Source organism: Pseudopodoces humilis, chromosome 6 (assembly GCF_049639895.1).
Source record: "Pseudopodoces humilis isolate 2021_Gansu_Grassland_sample_001 chromosome 6, ASM4963989v1, whole genome shotgun sequence".
Taxonomy (NCBI): domain Eukaryota; kingdom Metazoa; phylum Chordata; class Aves; order Passeriformes; family Paridae; genus Pseudopodoces; species Pseudopodoces humilis.
In genome coordinates, this window is record NC_142205.1 from 70,088,171 (window position 1) to 70,104,035 (window position 15,865).

At 49.8% G+C, this 15,865-nt stretch overlaps 2 protein-coding genes across 2 annotated transcripts; both read right to left on the reverse strand.

Moving 5' to 3' along the window:
- Positions 1-1,663: 1,663 nt before the first annotated feature.
- RCHY1 (ring finger and CHY zinc finger domain containing 1) lies at positions 1,664-5,454 on the reverse strand. Its single transcript, XM_005532168.3, has 9 exons — positions 5,343-5,454; positions 5,139-5,258; positions 4,275-4,390; positions 4,132-4,210; positions 3,851-3,895; positions 3,689-3,747; positions 3,332-3,358; positions 2,937-3,057; positions 1,664-2,713 (listed from the first exon to the last, which is right to left on the reverse strand). Exons 1-9 carry the CDS (start codon positions 5,436-5,438, stop codon positions 2,585-2,587), a joined length of 792 nt encoding a protein of 263 aa, XP_005532225.2. The 5' UTR covers positions 5,439-5,454; the 3' UTR covers positions 1,664-2,584.
- A 1,166-nt stretch (positions 5,455-6,620) lies between these two features.
- Positions 6,621-15,187, reverse strand: CDKL2 (cyclin dependent kinase like 2). The gene is made up of 13 exons (XM_014260757.2): positions 14,906-15,187; positions 12,691-12,885; positions 12,228-12,406; positions 11,990-12,102; positions 11,671-11,810; positions 11,261-11,349; positions 10,640-10,766; positions 9,761-10,029; positions 9,509-9,599; positions 8,643-8,727; positions 8,426-8,532; positions 8,046-8,139; positions 6,621-7,592 (listed from the first exon to the last, which is right to left on the reverse strand). The coding sequence occupies exons 1-12, from the start codon at positions 15,071-15,073 to the stop codon at positions 8,080-8,082; spliced, it is 1,623 nt and encodes a 540-aa protein (XP_014116232.2). The 5' UTR covers positions 15,074-15,187; the 3' UTR covers positions 6,621-7,592; positions 8,046-8,079.
- Positions 15,188-15,865: the final 678 nt, after the last annotated feature.

Genomic DNA, 15,865 nt, shown 5'->3' on the forward strand with positions numbered 1-15,865 from the left:
CAATGAGTAGCTCCTGGTTTGCAGCCTCCTGGTTGCTTCTTGGGCACAGGGATGGGCTCAGGTGTCAGAAGCCAACTCCAGCTGGGACCACGAAGGAGCAAATCCAAGGAAAGCGCCGCATTTCCAGCCTGGAGGTCCCGGCACGCCCCTGGGCTGAGCTTGGATCTATATGGATGCTCGGCTGCCCCTCTGAGGTAAAAATAGCACAACACGAGGAGCCTCTCCCTCACTGCGTTCCTTCCAGCTGGAAATTTAAAAACAGATGGTTTCTCTGCAGCTGGGAAGGGGCGAGACATCGGCCCCAGCACCGGGAAAGCCGCAGGAAGGGGCGGATGAACCGGAGGTTTAGCGTGGAACACTCCCCACTTCCATCCCAAATGATGTTATTGGAGCAAGCCAAAACCACACCAGAGGCACCAAACCAGCCCCAAGTTGGGGATCCCCGTTCCCCACAGCTCCTGAGCCGTTGTCCTGCACCTTCCCATGGGATGGAGGCCTCAGCTGAGCCCCCCAGTCCCGCATTCCCAGTCCCAGGCTCGCTGCCTTCCCGAGTCCCTCTCCCGAGTTCCGCATACCTCGGCGGGCCCTGGCTTTATTAATAGCTCCGTGACCTCGTGTGCGGCTGCAGGCCCCGCGCCTGCTGCAACTCCACATTTTTCCCACAAAGCAGCAGTAATCCCATCTGCTCCTGATTCTGGCCTAGATGGGTGGGCAAGGCAGGATTCCCTATGGCTCCCGTAGCCAGAGGGCAAGCTCTGGCCAAGGCAGATGCTGCTTCCATCCCGGGATCACCTCGGCGCGCTGATCCCAGCGTCCTTCCCGCTCCCATCGGCTGCATCTGCATGGAAAGGGCAGCAAAGATCCCTCCAGCACCTCCCATCCCATAAAGCAGCTCCTTTCCCCTCTTTATCCCTTCCATTGTCCTTTATCCCCTGAAAATGCCATTCCTTTTCCTGCTGTGGGATTTGTTCCCTGGCAAAGGGAGCTGAGGGCTCGGTGCCAAGATAAACACACCGAGCAGCGGTTCAGCGTTCCCTCAGCATTCACAGGCCCTCGTGCACCTTCCAGAGGCAAACACCAAAAAAAAGGAGAGCAAAAGGACAAAATCACCTGGATCCCACACCATGAATCGTTCTCCTTCCCACTACCACAGTTCAGCAGGACCTGCTCTTCCAAAGCTCAGCCTAACCAAGGGTTTCCTTTCAGCCTCCTCTTGTGGTTGGAACCCAAACAAGAATATTTCCAGTTAATAACTGGAATAAAATTAGCATGCCATTTAACAGTGAACCTGCTTGGTTACTGACTTGACCAGCACGGGTTTTACCATTAGCAACATACTCCAAGGCTATTTGGCCAGAGTTTTCCGGGATGACAACCCCTGCAAGGCTGATGGGAGCCCCACTGGCACTTCCAGGCTTATCTGGGAGCAGGTCTCCATCCAGGGAAGGAGGTGGAGTCACCGAGTGCCAACCAAAGCAGCAGGGAGTCTCGCTTGTACCACAAAACAAAAATACAGAAACACAGGAGCTTGTAAAAAATGAAGCACTTCTTCTCCTAACAGTGTCTCAGGCCTCACATCCAACCATTTTTCAGCACTGAATCATGGTTTAAACTCAGCTGGGAATTTCCAGGGAGTACGTGCGTGGAAGAAGAGCACATCACGCAGTGTCACTTGTTTATTTTAACAGAGAACTTATTTTACATTTATTTATAGCAGTGAGAAAAGTGCTCCAGAAAAAGATACCCCAGTCAAGGCAAGCTACAACAGCTATCATCCAAATCCTAAATACTCCATGCAGAAAGGGGCACTGCTGGATTAAGAAAAGCTCATTTTACAACAGAACAAGTTAAAAATGAGTAGCTGTAACCTTACAAGTAACTGACTCTTTTTTAATATCCTATTACTGTAAAGCATCTGCATGTGAAATTCACAGGAATCAAGAACTTTCTGCAATATTTAAGACTGCGAAACACCTCAGGCAGGAGGTCACACGAAGAAGGGTGGGGCTGGGGTTTTCACTTCTTTTAAAAGGCAGTCGTTCACCCCCCCCATTGTCCCCCCCCCAGGGAAGTTCTAACAAACTTCTTTCTAACTGAAGTTAACGAACGCCAGAACCACAGAAAATTGGTCCCTGCAGCATTGGAGCACCTCTGGACTGCTGCTGTCTCAGTGAACATCTCGGGCTCAGCCTGATGTGAAGCATATGCTTCACTTCAGTTACCTCACCAGCAAAACTGAGCTTTGCACGAGCCTAAAACCCTACACCACCTGGGCCTTTGCCAGTGAACGGTGCAAAATGAGGAAGAAATGGGGGAACAGAGCGACTGCGGCTGGCAAAGGAATCTGAACGAAGGGACGGCAGCGAGCCAGGATGAGGCCCCAAAACTCCTCCCGCTGCTGCATCAGCTGCTCACCGCATCTCCTCGTGCTGCTCTTCTAATCTGCCTCCTCCCTGACGCAGTCAAGGACTCCTTGAACTAGGAATACTGGAATTTTTACTGACAAAGAGTTGCTTTGTTTGTAAAACAAGTCTCTCCCGTGGCACAGCGCTCCCTGTCCGGCCGAACGCCGCGCGTATCCCGGTCACTGCTCCTCCAAGGACAGCCGGCACCGCCCGTCCTGGGCCGTGTTGTACGACTCACAGTTCTGGCACTTCATGCCCAGGAGGTGGAACTGCACCGTGGAGCGGGCATTGCAGTCGTTGCAAAGGATCTGCACGCACACAGGGAAGGGAGGGAGAGGCTGCAGCACCAGCAGTGTTTGTGTGGATAGAAACAGGAATGATGAACACGCTACGCGTGACTTGCCCTCATCATTTCCCCACCCCTTGGTCTGACTTCTGATCCAGCACACGTCCCTAGTGCCCTCTACTGCCAGTAACTCCGAGGCACAGCTCCATGAAAGCCAGGCAAGGGTGGCAAGGCTGAGCTCTTACCTCCACCATCATGTTCTGGTACTCCGTGGGCATGGGAGTCTGTGCCACTTCGTTGTCCAGCTGGCGCCAGTACCTGGTCATGTCCAACGCCGAGTGCATGCACAAAGGACACCTGTAGCCTCTGGCAGAAAGAGGGGGAAGCGTCTAAATCAGAAGATGAAGCGAGGCCAGGAAACAAGTCCATTGGTGGGGACAAGTTTCATACTGTTCCAGGCAAGCAAACGCCACGAAAAAGCAAGCTTTTGCAAACAGAAGGGGAAATTAAATGCCCTTTATCCCTTTAGGAGCTGTCTTTAAGTTAGCTGGTGCAGAATTGGCACCATGACTTTTACCTCTTGAAGCAGTATGTTTGGACTAAGATAATACCGAGAGGAAAGGTGTTTGGAAATACTCACTCCTTCAGCATTTCGTCGTAACATGTTCTGAAAAGGAAACACAGGTCAGTAAGAAGAATGGAATTGCTGACGGGTAACACACCTGGAGTGCACTAAGGGAAAGCCACACAGGTATTCCCCAAGGCAGAAATTAAAAAAACATGCCTAGGACAAGTGACAGGAGAGCTTCACACTGTCAAAACAGACTGAGAAGGAAGACAACCCCTCTAAAGAAAATATCTCCTGGCGAAACAGAGTGTCCCCACAGTGCAAGTTCCTCAGAAACCAGCTGTAAGCAGCTGATGCAGACTGAATGCTGCTGAATAAACACCCAACACAACGCAGCAGGTATTCCCCTTTCTCAGGTGTCTGCTTTACCTGTGAAGGAGATGACCACACGGCAGAACGTGGGCTCCAACACGAGATGTGTGAATATCCTGTTTGGAGGCAAATGCAAGACCAAAGAGAAGAAAAATTAATTCAGACACAGTCAAAACCAGGGCCACACAGATATTCAGGAGATGGAAAGAAGCTGCTCACCTCCAAACATATTGGACAATCCTGCCTGGAGACATTTTCGATACACTTGGCAAATGGAAAAAGAGAAGAAAAAGTTATTCTGCTGCATAGTTTTCTGTGTTTTTCTATATTGTGAAGGTCCAATAATAAAATTTCTTATGTCTTCAATAACTGTGCTGTTAGGTGAACTTAGAGAAGGAGAAGCCACTGCTCTCCCTGTTCCTGTGGCCTCAGATGGGGCTGAGGCACATCCAGCTTCACGCTCAAGGTGTTACTTTTTAAGGTAAGCGGCGCATCCTCACCTTGTGCTTTCCTTGGAGACTCAGGCTCAGGCACAAATTACATTTGGAGCAGTGGAAGAAATCCTCCTTGGGGCCAATCCTGCGGAGAGAGGAGTCAGGGCAGGGCCGGTCCCCGCGGAGCCGGGCCCGCCGCCCGCACGCACCTGCAGATGCCGCACTCCTCGCAGTGGTACTGCTTCTTGTCTCGGTCAAACAGGTGGCAGATGTCGCAGTAGTACTCCCCAAAGAGGCTGTCACAGCCCTCACAGCGCTGCTGGGCCTGAAGGGACAGCAACATCTGGAATGCTGCATCCAGTTCCGGGCTCCGAGAGGGGTATGGAGCACCTGGAGCGAGGCCTGAGTGCTAGGAAGCTATCAACAGACTGTAAAATCTCTCTTATGAGAACAGGCTGAGGGAGCTGGGCCTGCTCAGCCTTGAAAAGGGATGGCTGAGGGCATCTAATCAATGTCTGGAGGGATGTGGAAGGTGCCAAGAGGATGGAATCAGCCTCTGCTCCGCGGTGCCCAGAAACAGGCCCGAAGGCAAGGGCCAGAAGCCAATACACAGGCAGTTCCACCTGAACAGGAGGAAAAACTTCCTTGCTGTGCTCTGGAACAGGCTGCCCAGAGAGGCAGAGATATTCCAGTGAGGACACACTCCCGGACACAAGCCTGTGCCATACGCTCTGTGATCACAGAACACCCTGAGCTGGGAAGGAACCCACAAGGTTCATTACGTCCAAGGCTTAGCCCCACACAGGACAGCTCCGAGCATCCCACCAGGTGCCTGGGAGCGCTGTCCAAATGCCTCTTGCCCTCTGCCAGGACTGAAGCCGTGACCACTTCCCCGGGGGAGCCTGTTCCAGTGCCTCACCACCCTCTGGGAGAACCTTTTCCTACTATCCAACCCAAACCTCCCCTGACACAACACCGGGCCATAACCCCGACAATCCGGCTGGAGTAGGGAGGTGGGATGGATGACCTCTCCCACACTGACCCCTCCCGAGAGCTCCGCTGCCCGGACCCACCTTCTGCAGGAGGCGGCAGCGGATGCACTGCACCTCGGACACCCGGAACCGGTCCAGCTGGTGCTCCTCGGCTCCGTCGTGGCACAGCCGGCACGGGTACAGCTTCCCGCAGCACGGTGCCTGGGAAGGGAAGGACACGGCATGGATCGGGACACGGATCGGCGACCATTCCTGCCACGGCACGGCCGCACCCCGCTCACCCACCCGCAGCCGGCAGCCCCGCCGGTAGTGCTCGCATCCCTGTTCGCATCCCTGCTCGCATCCCCGCTCGCATCCCTGCGATCCCCCCGCCATGGCCATGGCCGCCGCCGCCTGGCCCCGCTCCCCCTCTTCCGCTTCCTCACAGCCGGTTCCGGAGGATTTGGCGTTTTCAAAGATAGCTTCCCTCCGCCGCCCCTTCCGCCTCGAACTTTGGTGTTCTGCGTCTCGCTGGAGCCTGCCGGGATCGAGTTGGAGGGGAGCTCTGGAGATCGCCCAGTCCAAGCTCCCTGCCGAGGCAGGGTCACCCAGAGCAGGTGGGCTGGGAATATCTCCGGAGAGGGAGACTCCAGCACGAGTCACAGATTCACAGACTACACCGAGCCCATGAAGGACCATCGGGTCCAGCTCCTGGCCCCGCACAGGACACCCCACCGATCCCAGGAGGTGCCCGAGAGCCTTGTCCAAAGGTCCCTTGGGATCTGTCAGGCTTGGTGCTGTGACCTCTGCCTGCGGCAGCCCGTGCCAGCGCTCTGCCACCTCCATGGAAAGAAGGGAAACCTCCATGGGTTTCTGGGGGAAACAGAGGGGACACCTCACCGCTGTACACAACATCCTCCCGATGGGAACTGGAGGGGCAGCACCGATCTCGGCTCTCTGGTGACAGTGATGGACCCGAGGGAACGGCTGGAGCTGTGCCAGGAAGGGTGAGGTTGGATGTTAGGAAAAGTTCTTCACCCAGAGGGTGGTCGTGGGGCTGTGGTCACAGCACCAGTCCTGACAGAGCTCGAAGAGTGTTTGGACAAAGCTCTCAGGTGCCTGGTGGGATCCTCTTGACACCCACCTTGGAGATGCTTGTACGGATTGATGAGATTTCTGCTGTCCTCTCTCTCTTCTCTAGCCTGAGCAGGCCCAGCTCTCACAGTCTCCTCCCCTGAGAGAGATGATCCACACCCCTCATCATCTTCAACCTCCGCTGGACCCTCTCCAGTAGCTCCTTGTAGCTTTCTTGCCCTGTGGAGCCCAGAACTGAACACAGCACTCCAGATTTGGCCTCACTAGGGCCAAGCAGAGGATCACCTGCCTGGACCTGTCAGCCACACGCTTCCCCATGCAAAACCTTCGCCTTAAATCTTTCTTTCTCTCCCCCACGCACCCAACTTTCCCCCAAAAACCTCCACTCTGCCCTCACAAAACCTTCTTTCCCCCCCTGCATTTGCTCATGGCTACCTGACTGCTGTGGCCAAGGGGAGCATCCACTTATGGAGACAGTCAAGCCTGGAATCGGAAGATCTTTTTATTTACAAATGAAATGTACACATCAGGACACAGCATAGAGACAAATCCCTAAATGCAATGAGTTCAGACCATATTCTGTCATGATCCATCGACGGGAAAGGCTGTATTTTGTGGAAAAATAAGTTCCAACGTTAATGACACCATGTGAGTTGTGACAGGTGATGGAAAACAGCTGTGAGCAACACAGGGACAGCCCAAAACTGACCACAGACAAACTAAGGGCAAATAAGTCAAAATGGTTTCAAAACGGTTGAGTTTTACTGTCCTATTCTCCTTAGGGACCTAAAGCAATGATGACTCGAGTTACTGAGACATTCCACGTGTCACCTGCATCACAGCTCAGTATTCCACAGGGATATTCCTTCCTTCACCATCAACAACAGCCAGACAACATTCCCAGGTAAACACCCCAAAGACAACTGCCCAAACATGAAGGGAAAAGGAACCTAAAACAAAGTGACAAGTGCATTAGCAAGGGTTTCAAAGGAACAGCTGCAGATTTGCACATTTAGATATTGTATTTCTTGCACAAATGCTTTTCTTCACGTCAAGGCAAAGGTGCTTACCAACCCAGATCGGGCAGCCCACCAAAACATGAGAATTTTGGCAGCTATTCGTTGAAAAATAAACCCCCTCACGTGGGCAACAGCTGGACAAAAGAAAGCCCAGCTTCCTTCAAGAGTCCTCCAAAGCAGCTCCTGCCCTTGTCACACACCAATGACCACTACTCTTCTCAGACAAGACCTGGCTCTAAGCCAGATCAGCATTCCAGGGGCTTTTTGTGTGCAAAAAATCCAGCAGCAATGGCAGTGCAAGCTCCGTCCTCAGTCTGGACCTGAGCCACTTCCGTGGCAGCCTGCTGCACCAACAGGAGTAAGGGATCCTCCTCTCCCCTGCAGAGACCTGGCAGCTTTAACCCCTGGAAACTCAGATGGATTGTTCCCACTGTTCAGTCACCTGCATCAGGAGGAGAAAAGGAGAATGACTCTGGACAGACTAACAAAACACAGAGGTGCTCCCTGGCGAAAGGCTTCCTTTATTTTCTTTTGTTAGGCATCCTTGCCTTGCTGAAGCTGTGCGCTTACACCTCTGTGCTTCACAGATGAGAAAAATTTGTTTTTTCCCCTCCTCACATGAAAGCAGACAGCTTCCCCTATTTTTCTTGTTCTACCATCTTGCTCAACCCCTCCAAGTTTGTTCATTTCCAACCCCAATGCCCAGCACTTCAGCTCAGGAAAATGATTTACCGGGCACAGCGAGCTGTGTACTGCCCTCAGTAAGGAGTCTGTCATAGCTGCATGTCCTGACCAAGAATGTGAACTATAAAAGAATTTTCCTATTGCAATTCCCATCCCTAGCTAAGTGTTCATGAAACCATCCATTTGGAAGCCACCAGAAAAGAAAGCCCACCTTTTACAGGCAGGTGTGAACCATCTCCCCAGGGCTAGTGCTCGACCCTGGGGAAGTTTGCTTCTGATGCATCCGGCATCAAGGTCCCTGACAGCTGTGAAATGGGAAAGAAAGAGACAGGATCAATTTCCAACTGCAGCATAAACAGAGAAGACAATCAGAAAAAGCCTTCTAAAGACATATGCAATGCCAACACCTAACTTAAATCTGTTCTTTGGTCAAATGAGGCTTCTAAAATGCTCCCCCAGGTTAAGACTTAAGATCCCAAGTCAAATTCTGCTTCTTTAGGAGTCAAACTGGAATTCCGTGGGCCACGCTGTTGAGGAAGTCACAAACCAAACAAATACAGAGCAGCACAAACCACTTTATTGCCTTGATACCTGCTGTGAAGCCAGACTTGAGTTATGAAGGTCGATAGCAGCAAGGGAGGGGACTCGGGACTCTGCAAACATTCTGTTTTCCTTTTTCACAAATCTGGGATGCCGAGCTGCAAAACATAACCAAGGCACTCCATGTTAAGGGAGGGAGAGCAGACACACTGCTTCCTGACACTTGTCTGGTACCCAGGTTTTATTTAGAGCACCTCAAAGTTCCTACCTTCCGCTCCTCTCAGCTCAGGGAGATGATTTAGTTCTGGCAAACGCATATCTGTCTTGGAGAATTCCCATTTTTTCTTACTTGCCTGAAGAACGGCATTTTCATTAGTAACCAGTAACCAAGGGAATAAGGAACAGCTCATGAAAATATAGAAAAGAAATAAAGCTATTTTCAAGCTTAAAAAAAGCAGTAACACAGCAATGTTCTGATTTAGTTGGATTTCTGCAAAAGCGAGACAACAAAAGACTCTGATGTGTGTGAAGGAATTCAACCTGCTCAAGTGCTGTTTATACATAAGCAATGGAAAAGCAACAGCAAAATAAAAACAATCTTCTAAGTGAGGCTGCTTTCAGAGAGATAAAATACAGCACTTGGAGAAGGACTGGGATGAGTTATCTGGAAAAAGGCAAATGTTGCTGGCTGGCACAGAAATAATCATACCTAGGTAGTGAGGGCAGAGGAAAACTTTCCATTTCACTTGTTTTCTGTATCAATTTTTAATGCATTTATGACATGACTAAATAAGGCCCTGGCTGCATTAAATCCAAGCCCTCAGTTCTGCTTCAGTAGCCCAGCACACATGGTCTATCTTTCATGGCCAGGCAGGAGACCATGGATATATTCCAAATTTCACCAATACCCTGTCCTGGACTGCTCCCCTCATTTCAAATTGTTTTCTGACATATTTTACATAAGAACTATTAGCACGGGATAATGAACAAAAAATCTGCAGGAGAAAAGGGGTAACAAACCAAATATTTCTAGTGGGGAATTGTGGTGAAAGATGGATCAGTTCTTGAGAATACAACACACAATTTAATTTATTTTTGCTTGGCCAAGGGGGACAGACAGACAGACACACTCACCGGTGTCAAGATGACACTGCAACGGCCCACTGGAGAAGGCTTGCGTGCCTTTAGCAACGGGTTCATGTATTTTTTACTCTTTTCACCAAGTCTGTAATCAAAAATGCCCCAAAACTGGTATTAGCTTGGGTAACACAGCGAATAAAAAGCAACAGATGCAATGTATCCCAGACTCCAACTCTCGCATTCCCACCCCTGCACCTCCCAGGACAGGAATGATAGATACAATCTCTCCTAGCTCTGCTCCCATACCTGTAACCAAGGCTCCCAGGCCCAGAACCTATACCAAATGTAGGAGAGAAGTTCTGGTTGATGGGAGGAATAAATGTGCCCAGGTTCTTGGCGCAGTCCAAGCTGCTGCTGGAATCTTTCAGGTTGGTCTGAGGGCTGAATTTAAATGGTTTGATTGCACTGTCGTAGAAGCCCAGCTTGGAGGATTGATCTGCTTTCTCTGCATCAGGTTTAAAGGGCTTGGTCTTTATCAGCTTTCCCTCTTTTCTCCTTGGGCCCATGCTGAAATCCTGTTTGGGAAGACAAACATTTTGTTACAGTTGTGTTAAAAAAGCAGTTTACAGCAGTGCATGCGGGAAAAAAAACACGTCAGAAGCCTGCATGTGCAAGATTCTGCAAGAATCTAATGGAGATGGAATTGGTTTTGTTAGGAAATCTCTGCTTTCCATCAAACAGGAGAAAACTTGTCAGGGCTCCAGCATGCTCTGTAAATAAGTCACTTGAGACTAGAATCAGAAATGATGGAGGAAAAACAGCTGTATCCTGTGTCTCTTCCAAAGAAATTAAATAAAAATTCATCTGAAAATCACTCTGAAGCATCCCTGGTATCCAGCTGAAAGGAAAATTTTTAATTTTGCAGGCAGGGCTTTAAAACAAGTTAACAGCAGCATAAAGCATGACTTATGCTTCCCAAGTGATTCCCCCTCCAGCTCTGTATGGCCAGGACCTGCACCACTGTGTGGTTCACTGCAAGAGACTGGCCAAAGAGCCACCTGCACTCCCAAGCTATTTCCTAGGAATTTAAACTGCTGCACCTATTTTAAAAACAATGATTTTAAAACATGAGAAAAACAAAACAAAACAAAACAATACAGGTTTGGAAAACATAGATGGACCAACCTGGACGCTGATCATTTTTCTTTCTTCTAAAACATCGTATTTGTCCCTTTTAATGATTTTAGGTTTTTTTTGGAACTGATAGTTTCTGACATCTTTCTGGATATTTTCTTTAAGCTCCTGAGTAAATCTACATTCCATATAAACAGAAAGGAAAAACAATTAATAAAAGGGCTTCTGTTTATCTTAATATCATCATCAGTTGCTAAGCCCAGGCTGGCTCCTATAGCCTTTTATGTAGTCAAACAAACTGTGCCTTTTAACTAACGAGAAGCCAAATATAATGTATACATTAAACAAAATAAAATCTTATCACACATTTTTCACAACACAGCAATAAAGGTGTTTGCATCCCAGTTTGTGGCAGATGCAGAGAGTGAAGACAGTGTAAGACTGTACTATCCAATATGGGGTGCCACTGATGAATTAATGTCACAACAAGGTACATGTGCCACTGCAACGTGTTCCCTTCCAACTGTTCTCCCGTTTCCAGGAAGGTCAAGCCAAAACAAACGGAGACATTCAGCAGCTGTCAGCTCTGCAGGCCCAGTGTGCAATCTTCAAGCACAGCTGCTTCACTTCTTTCTAACCTGAGCCTGCAGTGAGCAGGAAAGGAGCTTTTACCTTTCAGCAAAGCCGTCCTTGTTGAAGAAATCGCCCTGCAGGAGTTGGGCGCAGGATGGTCTCTTGTCTGGGTCAATCTGCAAGCATTCCTGTCAAACCAACGTGAACAGGAGGAGGTAAACACACCAGGAATTAAACAAAGGCTTTGGCACGTCTGAGTGAAAGATCCCTGCAGGATATGCAGTGATCCCTTTGGCCCTGCAGGGCTGAGTGCCCCCATCACCCTGGACTGGAGCTCTGCTCTCACCGAGCTGCCTCCGCTGGATGGGGAGCAGCTGCTCGCTGGATGGGGAGCTGAGAGAAAGGCACTTGAGCGGCCCTGTACTTTCCCACATGAGGTGAAGGACAGGCAAACAGAGAAACATTCACAGGAAACAGTTAATTACCTTAATCAACAAACAATTCATTACCTTGGCTAAGTCCAGTGCGGCAGGAGGCAGCTTGGGATAGCGTATCTCCAGGGATTCGAGCTCACTCACCTCAGGCAACTTCATGCCAGCAAAGAGGGGGTTTTTATAGAATAACTCCTGTTGTCTTGGAATTAAGTTACCTGGAATCATGCAAACACAGTGACCACAGGGAAAAATACAGGACACAGTGAAACATTTGAGAGGCTGAAATGCTGGGCCAGCACTGCAGTAAGGGCCACAGTCTGGGCAGTGATCTTCCCACCCATCAGAACAAATCTGAGCCCTTCATTCCTGAGCAAGCAAGAGGGGCTCTTCTTACCCAGGCACTTGGTGATATGGAAGAGCTGGTCAATGTCTGAGTCTCCAGGGAAAAGTGCCTCTCCTGTAAGCATTTCTGTTATCAGGGAGCCAATAGCCCACACGTCCACAGGCCTGGGGAGAAAAACCACCGCCACCCCAGCTCAGCACAACTTCATCCATCCAAAAGCTGGGCCAGCAGATGGAGCATGGCCTCCGTGTTCCCCACAGCCCTTCCCAGCCTGGCAGGCCAAACTCACCTGCCATATTTGCTGTCCCCCACCAGCAGCTCCGGGGCTCTGTACCAGCGGGTCGCCACGTAGTCCGTGTAAACTTCCCCAGGAGATGCCAAGGGCCGGGCAAATCCAAAGTCACAGAGTTTCACCACTCCTGACTGGGAAACCAGTATGTTTTCTGGCTTAATATCCCGATGGATTATCTGCACAGGGGAAAAAAAAAGCAAGTCAGGGCGAATTCCCTGTTTGTACATAGCGAGCTGACTGGCTCATCAAAAAGTGCAGCTTTCTCATATTCACATAAAAAACTACAGGTAAACACAGAGCCTCTAATTTCACACACGTGTATTTTATACATCTCTTTTCCTTTTCAGACAAAGCACTATTTCCCTGAGTTCAAACATATATAAATACAAAAGTATCTGCTTCTATTCTAATATGTATCTACTGATTTTAGCTGGAGAGCTGATTTCATGCACATACTTACATTATGGCTGTGACAAAAGGCAATTGCTCTCATAATCTGAAACAAGTATTTCCGAACTGTGTCGAAGTCCAGTCCGCTGGGAGACTCCTCCAGGTCGTCGAGAACCGTGTGATCCACAAATTCAAACACCAGGTACCACCGCTTCTTCCTTTTACACACATCCAGCAGGTTCACGAGATTCTCGTGCCTGAGTTGCTGTCATAAATCAGGGAATGAAGGGAAATTAAAAAAAATAATAATAAAAAAAATTTGCAGTTAATTTTTTTAACTGCAGTCCAGCTGGGACAGTATCAAAAAAAAAAGGCAACTTGAATAAAAAGAGAAAGAAAAAGCAGCTGTGTTTTTCTAGTTATTTTGTCATCGTTTTCCCAGCAGACAAGAATCCACCTCCAATTTGTTACACATTTATCAGACACCAACATTAAAGGCCATGCTACAGAGCACAGTTATTTATTAGCTGGAGCCTGGCAGGGAAACATCACCAGAGGCTGCCTGGAGGCAGCACCAGAGCCCCGGGGTGTGACCCAGGAAGATGCAAAAGGACTGCAGAGCACAGGGAATTGTAGGGGAAACTCTGCCAATGTAGAGGCAGTGCCAGCCAACCTGCACCTGTGTCTGCCCAGATTTCTCAGAAAGTCTGACAGGAGAAGAATTTTTAAAGGATAATCAATAAGAGAAAAAGCTCTTTTCCCCAAGAATGATTTATTCCCCACACAGGAGACCTGAACAGGTTTTGCTGTTTTCAGACACAATTAAATTTCTGCCCAAACTCAAGAGAAAAAAAAATTTAAACCAAAGATTCATAGGGAACAAGGGAAGGAACTACAAGGAGGCCAAACCTCCAGGTATTTATTTCCCCTGTGAGAGGCCACCCTTCCTGAGCTGTACATGCAAATATTACCCTTGCTAAGATTCCATTCACTCAGGAAAAACAATTAATTCCCAACACACCTGGGTGCTGGTGCTCAGCAACCCAGTGAGCCTGGCCAGTGGAGCAGGCACAATCCAGGCTCACACAGATCCCCTTCAAAAGGGTTTGAAGGGATAATGCTTGCAGCTGCTGGCTGTGTCTCAAGCTCCAGCACACACATTTCTATTAACTCTAATTCTGTAGCTCTTGCAGTTACGGCAAACATCACTTTTTTTTTTCCCCCTTCAGCGCACAGGAACTCTATTCTAAGCTGGCTGATTTAGGAGGAGACACTTGTGGCAGACAAGAAGACAGGACACAGGTTTGCCAGTATTCCCACCTCTGGAACACCCCACATCACAGGAGTAGCCTGGATGCACTCTGAGTGCAATAAAATTTTCCTTCTTTTTTTCACCAAACACATCATCTGTGTCCCAATCTTTAAAACACCCACATGTGCCCGTGGACAGGGACAAGCATTCCTGTGAGGCAAGGGAAGCTTCTTTGGACAACCCGTGCCCTCACGGGGAATCATTTTTTCCTAATATCCAACCAAAACCTGCTCTCTTTCAGTTTGAATCCATTCCCCCTTGTCCTTCCCCCCTTTCACCACAACACTGGCACCAGGCAAATCCCACACTCCAACTGCAAAGGACACGGTGCCAGCTCCCTCCCACCTGGGGGAATCTCATAGGAGACCCCCTCCAGCCTCTTGCCTGCCATGAATGAAAGAAAAAATAAAGGAAAACTTTCCTAGAAGCATTTTCCCGTCTCAGGTGACACCGGCAGGTTCGTTTAGTGTCACACACCCAGGTCACCGTTCGTTTCACCCGCCGGCTTTGAAAGGTTTCTTCTCTTTTTCAGCAAATTCACCGCAGCAAAGGACAGGCATTTGGGACAAGGGGGGGTGGGCAGCTACCAGCAGGAGGCAACAGAGACCCGCGTACCATTGCAGAACACCAGCAGGCTTTTCCAATCCAGGATTCACCAGGTGAACCCAGCACAGCGCCCGGGCTAAGGGAAAGGCAGCTCTGCGAGGCTGCAGCACAGAGGGTCCAACTCATCTGCAGGCGGAAATTCAAGCAGGGCCCACGCCAGTCTCCTGCGGCCTGGATTTTTAATTTTTTTTTTTTAATTTTTGTAAAGGCTGACCAGATCCGCTGTGCTGCGACACAACCCGAGCCGAGAGCTGAAGGAGAAGCCGCGAATTTCAACACAAAACCCCTAGAATTTTAAGCACGAAACTGCTAAAAAAAAAAAAAAAAAAAAGGGGGGGGGAGGGGGGGGGGTTCCTGCCAGCCTCACCTTGAGCAGTTTCATTTCCCTCAGGGCGATTTTCCTCACCGCCGCGTCGTCGTCGCTCTCCAGGAACTTCTTGACGGCCACGATCTGCCCGTTGTCCTTGTTCCTGCACTTGGTCACCACGCCGTAGCTGCCTTCCCCCACCAGCCCCAGCACCTGGTACTTGTCCATGGCGGCGGCGGGAGGGCCCGGACCCTGCGGCAGGGACCGGGCCGGGATGCAGGGACAGGAGCGGGATGGAGGCACCGCGGACGGCGGCGGCTCCCGGCCCGAGGCGTCGTTACCGCGGCAACGGCCCGCCGTAAAGCGCGGCCGCGCCCCGCCTGTCGCGAAAGGCGCGTGGGGGCTCGCTCGGCTTGTGAGGAGTGGAAAAGGGGCCTCGTGAAATATTTTGGGAATAAAATGTTGTAATGGCTGCTTCCTTAAAGAGGATAAGACACGTAAAGCGTGTTGAGCAACCTTGTGACAAACTGCAGGGATAAAGGCGTTCCAAATATTCCCGCTTCAGTTTGGCGGCCTCTATTTCGCAGCTGAGGGTACTGTGGGGAAAAAAAAAAGCTGTTCAATTTCTCTGAGGAAATTTATGAACACCTGGCAGGCTGGAATACTGCAACATTCCTCTTCGGGGAAGAAGCAGTATATATACACCTTCCCAAAATTTTTGTCAGTTGCCTGGAAAACAGTGTCATGAGGGATCATCTATCCCAATAATATTTTCTGGAACCTTCGTTGTATTGCTCCTGAGTCACATCGATATGCATGGCCATCTGTAATTAATTCCTGGTTGCTTTTGTGTCTCCTTCACCCTCATTGTCTCTCCCTACGTGCAATCTCAGTAATGCACCTTTCCAGGCCGACCTCACATTTCCAGGGAAAGAAAAACATGGGAGTGTGGCTGGCAGTGATTTATTATATCCCTCCTGCCTTCTACTGTTGTAGCAAGCAGCTCCTCTGGGTCCTGGC